This window comes from Monodon monoceros, unplaced genomic scaffold (assembly GCF_005190385.1).
Source record: "Monodon monoceros isolate NGI ecotype Baffin Bay Population unplaced genomic scaffold, NGI_Narwhal_1 Super_Scaffold_4, whole genome shotgun sequence".
NCBI lineage: Eukaryota > Metazoa > Chordata > Mammalia > Artiodactyla > Monodontidae > Monodon > Monodon monoceros.
Window position 1 is genome coordinate 6,473,913 of NW_021703781.1, and position 13,871 is coordinate 6,487,783.

The 13,871-nt window shown below is 43.1% G+C and overlaps 1 protein-coding gene across 1 annotated transcript in view; it reads left to right on the plus strand.

Annotated features, from left to right (window-relative positions):
- The window catches only part of ACTN2 (actinin alpha 2), a 77,512-nt gene extending 64,567 nt beyond the window's left edge, over window positions 1-12,945 (plus strand). The window contains exons 14-21 of the mRNA XM_029201013.1: window positions 189-329; window positions 2,229-2,411; window positions 4,973-5,107; window positions 6,027-6,206; window positions 6,987-7,133; window positions 9,081-9,146; window positions 10,056-10,214; window positions 12,406-12,945. Of these exons, the coding sequence (XP_029056846.1) occupies window positions 189-329; window positions 2,229-2,411; window positions 4,973-5,107; window positions 6,027-6,206; window positions 6,987-7,133; window positions 9,081-9,146; window positions 10,056-10,214; window positions 12,406-12,564 (1,170 nt within the window). The 3' untranslated portion in view covers window positions 12,565-12,945. The remainder of the gene's footprint in view (window positions 1-188; window positions 330-2,228; window positions 2,412-4,972; window positions 5,108-6,026; window positions 6,207-6,986; window positions 7,134-9,080; window positions 9,147-10,055; window positions 10,215-12,405) is intronic.
- Window positions 12,946-13,871: the final 926 nt, after the last annotated feature.

Sequence of the window (13,871 nt, forward strand, 5' to 3'; positions counted from 1 at the left end):
AGTGGCCCCCGCTCGCCACAACTAGAGAAAGCCCTCGCACAGAAACGAAGACCCAACACAGCCATAAATAAATACATTTAAAAAAAAAAAGTCAGATAATAGTTTACTGCTCTGGAGTGCATCTTTACATGTTCAGAGAATTTTTATGATTTAACCTATGATAACACTGGTTTCTGTTTGATCTCCAGAGAACTGAGAAATTGCTGGAAACCATCGATCAGCTTCACCTGGAGTTTGCCAAGAGAGCTGCTCCTTTCAACAACTGGATGGAAGGTGCCATGGAGGATCTGCAAGACATGTTTATTGTCCACAGCATTGAGGAAATCCAGGTAACTGAAGCCAGCTCTGTGCTCTCACTGTACCAGAAATGAATTGTAATTTTAAAAACTTAGAGTTCTCTTTTTGGTTTTGTTTCATTTTTTAACTTAAAAAAAAAAATGTGGTTAGAAAACCCATATTACCCTTTGGCCTTTAGCTTAAAAATGTGTATACCACTCTTTAATGCAACTAAATTAACATCAGCCAGATAGTGGTGACTACATCTAAAAGGGTCTGTTCTTTAAAATGGAATGTGGAATCATACGAGCAAGACAGACATATGCTCTTGGGGTTAGTCACAGCAAGTTATGAGTTTATTGGCTGCTGAGTTAACTACTTTGCAAATGTTTGCATATTACCCCTCATTAAGATCTATAGGGTTTTGCCGGATCATAAAGCATAAGAAGCCACAAATCAGTACCCTCTGCTTCCCACCATCCAAAATGTTCTGCTTTTGATTTTTGCTGGAGCTTCAGATTGTAAATAAGACCTCTAAGTGATCGAGTTAGGGAGGAGCGTTCCTCTCCAATAGCCAGGACCCAATATATTAGAGACCATTGTATACTGAATTTGACGTATAATGGAATATAGAGAAAATACTTTTAGATTCTCTTTTTTCTGTAAAATAGATAGGTCATCGAAAAGAATCCAGATGTAAAGGAAATACTGAAGGTTGGGATTTGAACCCATATCTCCCTGCCAAGGACCATTCTGGAAGGGTTTGCACCGGGGTGTAAGAGGCAAGAAATTTGTTGAACATTGCCTTTGTCTTCTGAAAGAGGCTGTGATGGTGTTTCTTGCATAGACTCTTAAGCAGAGGTTGGCAACCTAAAACCATTTATTTTTGGAATAAGTGAGATGTCTAAGTATGCCTTGGAAGCCATACTTGATGCATGAAGTAGTTTCTCTGTTTAGTGAAAGGTGTGCTAGCAGCTGATCTGTTGTAGCATCTGAACTGAGTGTTAGCTTCGCCCTGGAAGGTGGTCCACGTGGCACCTTCCTACAGCTGAGTATAAAGGGCTGCTGTCTTATACTTTAGGGTCCAAGGGTATAGGGTTGTTAAGTGGAGGTTTTATAAAGCCTGAGGGGAAGGAGTTGGTTTCTGTGGCCTTTTCTTTTAGAGAAAGGGATGTACTTCCTGGTGATCTTTAGGTATAAAGGCAGCAAATGTGAGGTTCTTTTCTTGGGCTATAGGTAAACTTGGTCATTAGAAAGGGCAGCTAATTTAAATTCTTTTTTTTAAGTGTTACTGGGACACAGCCACACATTTTTTTTTTTTTTTTTTTTTGGCTGCGTTGGGTCTTCGTTGTTGTGCGCGGGCTTTCTCTAGTTGCGGCAAGCGGGGGCTGTTCCTTGTTGTGGTGCACGGGCTTCTCATTGCGGTGGCTTCTCTTGTTGCAGAGCACAGCCTCTAGGTGTACAGGCTTCAGTAGTTGTGGCACGCAGGCTCAGTAGTTGTGGCTCACGGGCTTAGTTGCTCCGCAGCATGTGGGATCTTCCCGGACCAGGGCTCGAACCCGTGTCCCCTGCATTGGCAGGCGGATTCTTAACCACTGCCCCACCAGGGAAGCCCTGATTTAAGTTCCGTATGTCAGTGGCGAGTAAGACCTAAACAATAGCTGGGGATCATATAAGATGAAATCAAACATAATTTTTTTAAAAGAAAACAACTATTTTTTGAAGACTTTGGATTAATAGCCACCAAGGAGTCATCAGGAGATCTTTTTTTCCCTTTTCGAGGAACTTGACTTTTGTGCACCAGATAGCTTTTCTAAAGACATCCAGAATTTGTCTTCCACTGGAGATTCCCGCAGTTACAAAGTCATTTATACGCATGCTGAAGGGAACAGCAAGCCTGTAAAATTCACACTGAAGTAAGTCGGGTTTTCTCCGCTCTGTCTCTGGCTTAGAGCTTGATCACTGCCCACGAGCAGTTCAAGGCCACGCTGCCCGAGGCCGACGGCGAGCGGCAGTCCATCCTGGCCATCCAGAACGAGGTGGAGAAGGTGATCCAGAGCTACAGCATCAGGATCAGCTCGAGCAACCCCTATAGCACTGTCACCGTGGACGAGATCCGGTCCAAGTGGGACAAGGTGGGCGACTGAGGGGGGAGGGGGCGAGGCTAACGTTCTCGAAGCCGAGGTGGAGGGAAGAGGTGAAGCCCTGGGGGAGTTAGAGTGACTGCGTGACATTGCCTCACGATCAGGTTTGTCTTCATAGACATGTTAAAAGAGAAACTGAGGCATAGTAACAATTTTAAGTGTTTGAGCAAAAATCGATTCGAATTGGGCAGCATCCAGTCTAGCTGGCAGAAAGGGACTCCAAGGAGCTGAACAAAATGAAAGGCTTTTATAGGCAGAAGGGAGTAGGAACAGGGAAGTTATCTGGCCAAAAAAAGGCAGATTGGTTATTGCAGAGTTACTTTCCTTTAGGGGAGGGAAGGGGTCTACCCAGATGACTGATTGACTGAGATTCCATTTCTGGGAGAGTGGAAACTGTAATTAAGTTAAATCTTGGTCTGGTGGAGTGGGATTTAGCACTCGACTCTATTTTGGGCTTGTTTTTAACAGATGAAATATGTTATACTCTTAAATCCATTCAGCAGCTTCTGTGATTTGTAAGGAAAGAAAGTAGAAATGATTGTCCTTAAGGAAAACCTTATCAACGTTGGCAAACTCAGTACAGGTTATGATGCTAATACCGTAAAGGAAACTATTTTTAAAACCCCAACTGAAAATTTCATGGTATCAGCTTGCCGCTAGTACTTCATTAAAGAATTTTTAGAATATGGGATAGACATGTCCCAAGTGTGTGTGAATTTTAAATGCGGGAAAATTACTTAGAAAACTGTATCTGGGGAACCAAAGGACTTCCTGCTAATTTGCTCCCTCTTATATTTGGGGAAACCGTACAGACTTAATTATAGTCCAATGGGATCATTTGAGCCTTCTTGTCTCATTCTTAAGAAAGATTTATTTTCTTGTTTAAATTGAGGCACGATCATCTTAGTATGCTACTACATAGTCTTTAAGAAATCCACCACATGCATTTGAGGTGGCTTGCTGTAAAAACACACATTCAGCAATCGTTTAGTTATAAACGATGCAAAGAGGAAAAAAAAAAAACAGGTATGGGAAAGAGAGTGTTCATCTGAGAGACCATAATTAGTTATTGTGTTTGACCTTAAAATTAGCTCTGTTCTTCTGACAGCCGGAGTGAAGAGGGAAACGTGTTGAGCTAAGTAGTTTTCTTGAAAAAAATAGGGAAATGTGTCATTTCTTAAAGTGAGACAAACTTTTCTCTTGTCACTAAGTTATAAAGCAAAATTCGCCAGAGGGAGTTTTGTAAAAGATACATTGAATAATAATGTCTTTAGCAGCAGTTTTGCCAACACACAGAAAAGCCTTCTTGAAGTAGCTCTTTTGTCTGCGGATTCAAAAAGAACTGAGACATAGCATTAAAATGTAAATCACAGGGTACAAATGGAATGGAAAAGATGTAGGCAGGGTAGGATACTTTCCTGTGGTCCAACATCATATAGGACTGAGCTCCTGAAACTGGCAGGGGTTCTCAACTTTTTTTGTGTCTTGGATCCACTTGGTAGTCAGGGAAGCCCATGGATCCCTTCTGATAATAATATGTGTAAATTCATAAAAAATATTTAAGGTTACAAAGGAAATAACTTACATTAAAAATAGCTATTAAAGGGCTTCCCTGGTGGCGCAGTGGTTGAGAGTCTGCCTGCCGATGCAGGGGACACGGGTTTGCGCCCCGGTCCGGGAAGATCCCACATGCCGTGAAACGGCTGGGCCCGTGAGCCATGGCCACTGAGCCTGTGCGTCCGGAGCCTGTGCTCCGCAACGGGAGAGGCCACAACAGTGAGAGGCCTGTGTACTGCAAAAAAAGTTAGTAAAATATATTTTATATATATATGTAAAACTGAATCACTTTGCTGTACACCTGAAATTAACACAACACTGTAAATCAATGGTACTTGGATAAAAAATAAATTTTAATGAAAGGCTATATATATATATATATATTTTTTAAAGTTGGGATATAGTAATGTATGTGCTTCTTTACTACCACATTTTAAACCATGATTTAATAGCAGGTCTAATAATTGTGAGTAGTGATGAGTGTATATGATATTTTGAGAGGCAGGCAGTAACTAATATATATGAGAATGTCTGTGATTTCTATTGTGATAAAGTCACAGTGGATTTGGTGCCCACATTCATAATCAAAGGAAATGCTCATTTTCCTTTAGGGGTGGTGAAAATAAGGATGCCACTTTTCCTTCATTCAAGTTCACAAATTCTCTGCACCCTGGACCCAGCTCCCCATAGGGTTAGTACTGCAGGCCAAGAGCCCCTGGCTAGAGGAACGGTCAGTGTCCCTCTTGCAGACTTAGCCAGTCTTTCAGCAGGCAGTGGAGGCACTGGGTGGCAGTCGAGGCTAGACTGAGCTCTTCCTTTAGTCCCTAAAGTAGGGACCCCACTCCCCTTCCCCTCCCTCCCTCTCCTCCCCTCCCCCCCACTCTCCCTCCCTCTCTCTGCTCCCACCCCTGCCCTTCAGCCACCACCACCGATCTTGGTCCCTCTTCCTAGACCACAGCTGGCCTCTAACCCCTGTTGCCCTTGAACCCCGGCAGGTGAAGCAGCTCGTGCCCATCCGGGACCAGTCACTGCAGGAGGAGCTGGCCCGCCAGCATGCCAACGAGCGTCTGCGGCGCCAGTTCGCTGCACAGGCCAATGCTATTGGGCCCTGGATCCAGAACAAGATGGAGGTGGGTTAGTGCCCTTCAGAGGAAGCCTGTCACAGCCTCCAAATCGGTCCCTGAGCTGACACGACGACCCGTCTCCACTCAGTGCCGTGAGAGCACCATCCAGGTCTCCGTGGGCCTTACTCTCTTGATGGCCCCTGAGCTCTTGCAGCCTGGGCGCCCATAAGCGTCAGTGCGGGGCGGGGGGCAGGGAGGGCACCTGTGCACCAAAGTTGAGGCTGTTCTTGCTGCCATCCATTCATTCTGTCCTTAAGAATGGTGACGGGGCTCTTTCTCAGTTTTCAGCCTCTGCAGGGCCTAGAGTTTTAAACCGTCCGTCCCTAATGAGTCACAAATACTTGGCATTTTCAGAACATTCAGGGAAAAGTAATCTTTGAATGACACTGATTGCTGGGTTCATTTTATCACCAAGAACAGCCAAGAGACGTTTATTGGCCTATCTATTCTTCTCCCAGCCTCCCTTTTGGTGATAAAATGTTAACTTTTTTCTTAAGAGGAGGACATCTAAAAATCTAGGAAATTCTTTTGACCGGTGATGAAGCATCCAGTGGTCTGAAATCTCCCTGGCAGCTGCATTCGTGCAGACCATCCCCTGGCCTCCTGCAGAAGAGGCAGCGCCAGCCTGGGGAGGCTTCTGTGTTCACTGGAAGAGGCCTAAATGGCTCCTTTCTTACCCGTCTTGCTTTGCTTTTATGGATCTTGGTGGGTTTGTTTTGTTTTTTCCCTATTCTCTAGACAGACTAGAAATAGAGCTTGCTTCATGCTGCAGTACTATCCTGTTTCCCACTTTATCTGAAAAAGCAAGTGTCTCTAGCAGCCACCTGATGCCGGCATGGCATTGGAAGCAGAAGCAGGAAGGCCCCCGTAGTAACCTGAAAGGCCGGCTCACCTTGTTTTCTTCTCCTGTTCATGCCTCCACCAGGAGATTGCCCGGAGCTCCATCCAGATCACGGGAGCCCTGGAGGACCAGATGAATCAGCTGAAGCAGTACGAGCACAACATCATCAACTACAAGAACAACATCGACAAGCTGGAAGGTGACCATCAGCTCATCCAGGAGGCCCTGGTCTTCGACAACAAGCACACTAATTACACCATGGAGGTACAGCCACTGCACAGGCCTGCGGTGCTCTGGTTTCTGGTTGTGACCACTTCATCTTCTCAGGGTGTTTTCCTCCCACGTTGGTCTCCATCTGTTCCTGTTTTTGTTCTATAAGTATGAAAGGGTATTAAACCTTTCCTGTTACTGTATGTGAAAAAGCTTTGTGAACTAGATCAAGCGCTACATAGTTGTTAATTATCATCACCATTCTCAACAACTTTATCATCATTATCACAACAATGAACCGAAATTGGACTATTACGTTTTGGCCAGTTTGACCCAATTTGATCTTGCAAATTGGCTAGTGGGTATAATCCAGGGCCCATCCTGCTATTTGGTAAACGCTAATGACAAATAATACACTGTACATTGTATATTTTATCTTCACAGTGCCAGTTGTCACTGCTAGAACCCTGGTCTCACTTCTGAGTATTTCCCACTATAGAATCTCGAAAAAAGTGGAAAAGTAGAATTAAAAAAAAAAGAAGCATAGGGAAGCCCTACTTATCTCCCTTTGGATTGACTCAGCTCGGTGCTTTGTGACCGCCTGGAGGGGTGGGATAGGGAGGGTGGGTGGGAGGGAGACGCAAGAGGGAAGAGATATGGGAACATATGTATATGTATAACTGATTCACTTTGTTATAAAGCAGAAACTAACACACCATTGTAAAGCAATTATACTCTAATAAAGGTGTAAAAAAAAAAAGAAATGAAAATGAGGAGGCAAGATTGACCTGCTGGGAGGACCTGGAGCTGATCGTTTGATGTTTCCCTCGGTAGCACATTCGTGTGGGCTGGGAGCTGCTGCTGACGACCATTGCCAGAACCATCAACGAAGTGGAGACCCAGATGCTGATGAGAGATGCGAAGGGCATCACCCAGGAGCAGATGAATGAGTTCAGAGCCTCCTTCAACCACTTCGACAGGGTACCTCACTCCCTCTAGTTATTTGAAAGGCACCACTGGGGACATCAAAAGATGTATTTGAAATAATATTCATGCTATTATTTTAAGTTTTAATGTCCTTAAAGGTTATGGGGAAACAGGACGATTAAGGCCAAAGGAAAAGAGCCTCTGAAATGAAATGTGCTAAGCTCTGATGTCGCTGAAGGTGACACAAAGTCTGGGTTTGTGGGCTGTTTTATACAGAGCACTTAACGAATGCCTTTGTAGTTGGGATCAACACTAGATTTGTTCTAAGTGAAAGTGTATCCTTACCAAAATGTGGTTTTGGGATTTAGGACTTTTTCTAAGTACTTAAATACAAAGCCGTAATGAACTTTTCCTAATTAACTATTTAGGTGAAGCACGTGATGAAAATTAGCCTACTCTTTTGCCATAAAATTTAATTTTCTTTTTTAATTAACAAAATTGATTCATGGAATGTTGAAGGAAAATGCACCAAGAAAATGGTGATCATATAAAAAGTTAAGTGCAGCTCTTAAAATATTATCTAGTATTTTGATTTGAATACAATTGAGTAAAACCGGTTCTTCACAAGAAAATGCCCAGTTTGCTTATCATCTAGTTAAAAGTGACTCCTAAGGCCACATTCCATTCCTTAAAAGATCCGTAACAAAGTAAGTATATTTCATTACTTTGCTTGGGACCCTGTTTATGGTTTACAGATATCAGTTAAATGGTTCTTAAAATGCCTCTGCTCTAGACCAGCCATATTCAGGCCTATCAAAGAGTTCAGAAAGTAGACTTCTGATCAGGGAGCTGAGGCATAAATAAAGAATTATACACAGAGTTGGACATTAAAGTTAGCTTGGCTTCAGCACAACTGTGCTGTACAAAACATGCTGTAACACTGACCTGACTTCCTTCAGGTTGAGTCATTTTCCTCCCGTGGAGGGAAATAATTGATCATCGTCCCTACACACATCCACCCGGGCTTATGCGAAGACAGCCCTCAATCGTTTGGGCCACCTCATAGGAAAAAAAACCCAAATTTATTTGAGTCTAGGCTAACGAGACTGTCTTTTGCAACAAAAGTTCAAAGGCAGACAATGCAGAACCTGCCAAGTTTAATAGTTTAAATTAAGGGTTTTTGTGTCTTGGAGGGACATGGGCCTGAGAGTAGCTGCGGGGTAACTTTCCAGTGTGAGTCCTAGCCATGCTTTAATCTTTGGGGGAATTTTACAAGTGAGGACTGCCTGGGGCCACGAGAGCGTGAGGATTTCTCAGAACACTTAGAGTGTGTTCGGCCATCGGTGGGTGGCAGTGGGCAGCTCCTGACGAGGTCATTTTCACTGGCACTGGGTAGTCCCTCCTGCTTTCTTGAATGTGTGGTCTCCTTTCATTCTTGACTGCTGTTTACCCTTCTTTCCTCCTTTTTCCTTTCTAAGAAATTATTTTCTAACATCCCTGTGTCGGGTCTGTCCTTCCTCTAAGTCAGTGATGACATTTACAAATTATTTGGCAAATCTCAAAGTGTCCCTTCTTGTATTGGATTTTGTTCCCTGGTCAAGTAGAGTTTTTTATTTTGCCTCTAACTCTCAACTTCTTTTTATTTATTTACTTATATAATTTATTTATTTGGCTGCTTTGGGTCTTTGTTGCTGCGTGCGGGCTTTCTCTAGCTCTGGCGAGCAGGGTCTACTCTTCGTTGCAGTGTGCAAGCTTCTCACTGCAGTGGCTTCTCTTGTTGCGGAGCACGGGCTCTGGGCATGTGGGCTTCAGTAGCTGTGGCTCGTGGGCTCTGGAGCGCAGGGTCAGTAGTTGTGGCGCACGGGCTTAGTTGCTCCGCGGCATGTGGGATCTTACCTGCCCAGGGCTCGAACCTGTGTCCCCTGCATTGGCAGGCAGCTTCTTAACCACTGCTCCACCAGGGAAGCCCTCAACTTCTTTGTTCTTTGTATTTGTCGGCAGAGGAAGAATGGCCTGATGGATCATGAGGATTTCAGAGCCTGCCTGATCTCCATGGGTTATGACTTGGTAAGACAGAAGTTGAAAATTTTACTACCATGTGATATTCTGTTGAACTTAGATTTGTATTATAGGAGACAACTGCCTTAAACTATGGCAGCTCATTTGGGGTTCGTTGACTTACATTGTCTAGGGTAACATTTTTGAAGGTTTGCCTGGTACCATATAAAAATAACTTCACAGAGCCAGAACATGTATTTTCATTCAGTCATCGGTCAGCTGGTTTTCTCCTAGTGAAGGAAGAGAACATAAACTTTCCTGATGATTTTTAAACAGCTTTAAGTGAGAGATAATTCACATACCATACAATTCACCCACTGAGAGTATACACTTCAGTGTCTTTTCTTGCTGATTTTAAAGTATTTTTTCCTCTAGTATTTTAGAAGATAAAAAGTTTTTAGTAAAAATCAGCTAAGAAATCTTACATTCCCCTGTGGGCTGTGAGTGTGCCCTTATACCCTCACTTCTCTATGACCTGCTGGTGTGTAATGTTGAACATGAGCTGCTTTGATTCCTCTCAGAACTGTCAAATAAGCATCATGAGAACCCTTTTCTGACCTGCCTTCTCTTTTGCAGTATTATTCTTCTCAACTGTAGTCTGAGAAAAGGCCTAACCCTCTTTGAATTCCTCTTCCATAACTATATTAAGTCCCAACGGCAACATGGGTTAGAGAGAGGAAGGAATTCTGACATTCAGGAGCTTCTGGGTTGATGCTACAGCAACGTTTAAAAATCATTTGACGGCAGTAAACTTAAGTCACCCATAAGGGGAATCTGTTCCAAAAGTGGAAGGGAAGTGCAGGGACTATGTAAGTTTTCCAGCAGAAAGGAACTTGCATGCCAACAGGTAAAAGCAGGAGAACGGCACTGCTGAGAGTTGTCGGTTGAAGTAAATGTTTCTTTGCAACCTTGCCTCAGGGTGAAGCTGAGTTTGCCCGCATCATGACCCTGGTGGATCCCAACGGGCAGGGCACCGTCACCTTCCAATCCTTCATTGACTTCATGACCAGAGAGACGGCCGACACCGACACCGCCGAGCAGGTCATCGCCTCCTTCCGAATCCTGGCTTCCGACAAGGTCTGCATGGACATGTTTTCTTCTGCTTTTGTGACAGCCCACTGCTTCATTCTAATCAAAAAGGAAACAGCATTGCAAATAATAACCATTTTGATGTATTGCATCTTGTATCACAACAGCACTGAATTCAGAAATCACGTAAATATAACAGTGATGCCCCCAGAACAGGTTAAACACAGACATTCTGTCCTGGCATTTGTGCTTGTCCTTACGGGGAGTTTTATAGAAGGAACCGAGAGTATGTATTTTGCAGTTTTCTTGTGTGTTTTTCTGCTTCGACCCTACTTCACATTCTGGGTTGGTAGATATGACTCTGAAAGAAGGAACAATGCAATTCAGATGTTATAAAACTGAGACCCTTCTCTCAAGGATCAATGACCCTGACACTGTGCCCCGCCCCTGGAGCAAAGTTAAATTGAGCCATTCATTCATTTAAAAAATTGGCTACTTTTTCATTATCTGAAACCTAGAAATTAAGTAGGAGTTTAATTGCAAATACAGAATTTTCAAATCTCTTTCCCCAAACAATATAAAAACATCTCAGTATGTATAAACCCAATTTGGGCTGTGATTTCTTTACCCTGTGTTCTAGCTGAGAGGGAAAGGAAGTTAGGATTCTAAAACACATCAGCATGGGACTTGCCCTGCAGTCTACTGGTTAAGACTCCACCTTCCAATGCACGGGGCGTGGGTTTGATCCCTGGTTGGGGAACTAAGATCCTACATGCTGTGCAGTACAGCCAAAAAAAAAAGAAACGCATCAACATGGCCATGTTCATTACCTTAAAAAACCCTTATCAGACAAGAAAAACTATGTTTAAAATAATTACGTTTGTTTTAAAATGAATCCTTTATCATGGGGATAGGGGTGGAGGGGAGGAAGTCCAACTGATGTAGGAGATAATAAACCAAGGCTTATTTAACCCCCCAAAAAACCCTACTATAAATTACAATATGATATTTGCTATTTATCTTGACCAGTCAATCTTTTTTTTTAAAATAAATTTACTTATTTGTTTACTTTTGGCTGTGTTGGGTCTTCGTTGCTGTGTGTGGGCTTTCTCTAGCTGCGGTGAGCGGGGGCTACTCTTGGCTTCTCTTGTTGTGGACCACGGGCTCTAGGCGGGCAGGCTTCAGTATTTGTCATACGCAAGCTCAGTAGTTGTGGCTCGTGGGCTCTAGAGCGCAGGCTCTGTAGTCGTGGTGCACGGCTTAGTTGCTCCACAGCATGCGGGATCTTCCCGGACCAGGGCTAGAACCTGTGTTCCCTTCGTTGGCAGGTGGATTCTTTTTTTTTTTTTTTTTTTGCGGTACGCGGGCCTCTCACTGTTGTGGCCTCTCCCGTTGCGGAGCACAGGCTCCGGACGCAAAGGCTCAGCGGCCATGGCTCACGGGCCCAGCTGCTCTGCGGCATGTGGGATCCTCCCGGACCGGGGCACAAACCTGTATCCCCTGCATCGGCAGGCGGACTCTCAACCACTGTGCCACCAGGGAAGCCCAGCCAATCTGTTTTATGAGAACTACCCTATTTCCTCTTGGACATTTGACATGAAAAAGAAAAAAAAAAAAAAGACTCCATTGTTCAATGTCAGTTTTGTTTTGTTTTAGAAAGAGCTTTTCTCCAGTGGTAACATGCTGCTAGCTTTTAATAAACTGTGTAGGAAAGTGACTCCATTTTCTAAAAGCGCACATCACATATATTTAAAAAAAACAACCACATTGATAATTTCAAATTAAATAATCCTGCGTTTTCATCAGCATATGATGTAAACCAGCCTACCCTTAATCTTTCTGGTATGAAATTTACGTCATAGTATTTTTCACTTGCATTATGGCTCAGTTCAAGAAGTACTGATGGTACTGCTCCCTTTGCCTTCATGGAGTATATTAAATTTCCTGCTGGCTAGATGATGAATTACAAGTAAAACTCAGCCTTTTGTTGGTTGTCCAGTACTGTGCACATTAGACACCCTGCCTTTAGTCCTTTTTATTTTTAATTTATTTCCTTTAATTTTTATTTCATATTGGAGTATAGTTGATTAACAATGTTGTATTAATTTCAGGTGTACAGCAAAGTGATTCAGTTAGTCCTTTTTTAAAATTACACAAATGCAGGCAGTGTATTTAAACCATTTATGTTCCTGTGTTTTCTGCAGTTGATTTTGCAAACACACGTGTATTTTTTTTCCAGCCGTACATCCTGGCCGAGGAGCTGCGCCGAGAACTGCCTCCTGACCAGGCCCAGTACTGCATCAAGAGGATGCCCGCCTACTCGGGCCCAGGAAGCGTGCCTGGCGCCCTGGATTACGCCGCCTTCTCCTCCGCGCTGTACGGGGAGAGCGATCTGTGAGGCCGGGGTTCTGTAATCGCTGGTCCCAGCAGGACGCAATAAAAGCTCGTTATAGTTTGTTTCTTGGAAACTTTGACAAGCTTTATTCAGTTAAGAGAGAGAAAACTTTTTTTGCAGCTCAGTTATTGCCAGCAATGTAATATGGCTGAGGTTTTTCCAGTAGATGACATAGCGTACTTAACAAATAAGTTTATTTCTGAGATTCTAGCCAAATGCAATGAAATACCAGGGTTTTTGTTGGTTTCTTTGATAAAGCAAAGCAAATTACTTGAGTAGTGTGAAATTAGGAAGACCCAGGGACAGAAGAAATGTACAAAATGGGAAAATTCCAAAATACCCAAGATTCAAGAGCAGAAAAATAATAGTAAATGTTTGATACTTTAAAAAATATTCTTCATATATATAATATGCTTATATGGTTATCCCTAGGGGAATATATTTGGGATACCGGTGTTTTACTTTCTTGCTTATCCAAAGATTAGCTATGTTTAAGATAAATGGTACTGTCACCTCTTTAGCTGAATTTAATATTGTGAGATGGAACTTCCAGGGAATAGAAACAGACTACCCAAAAGATCTTTAGTACTTAAAACATTTTACATAGAAATTATAGTCAGCTCTTCATTATTTAGGACTATGTAGTCTAATTAGTGGGTTTCAATGCCTTACTCATCCTCCAAAGTAGGGACCTCAGGAAACATGGAAGTCAGTTTAATTGCTGGGGAAGAAGATGGAATCACTAGGTAAAATGAGTTTTTTAGGATTATTTATTGATTCCAGGTTTCTGTACTTTGTCTAGAGCTTGTTAGTATGTTAGGTTCTCAAGAGATGACCGTACATAAGTGCTCTGTTTTTAAACAAACAGGTGTTGATAGTAGTTCATAACGGGGACAAGTCAAAAACTGGTACCTTTTTAAGCTCTCCAGGCAGAACTTCTCCTTTATACCTTGAGTTTTATGATATGGTGAAGAGAAGGCATTGGAAGGGAAGAGTTAGTACGAAAGGACTAGTTCTCAACAACAGTAGAGGTAAGTTCTTTCACTGTAGAACCTTTACATACTTCAGGTGAATTCATTTCGTGTAGTAGGAGTTCCTAGATGTTTCTGCCAGCACTCAGAGCATGTTCCCGCTGTGATTGGATGATGCATCCTAACACATCCTGAGTCTGGCTCTGTCCGCGTGGAAGCCCCATGCAGAAGATGCCAGTGGCTCCCACCATCAGCTAGCTCTGTCAGTGTTCGTTCATTTTCCTGCTTGTGCTACCGTATGCTGTACCTCCCCTGTTTTTCCATCTTGTTGACAGCTTG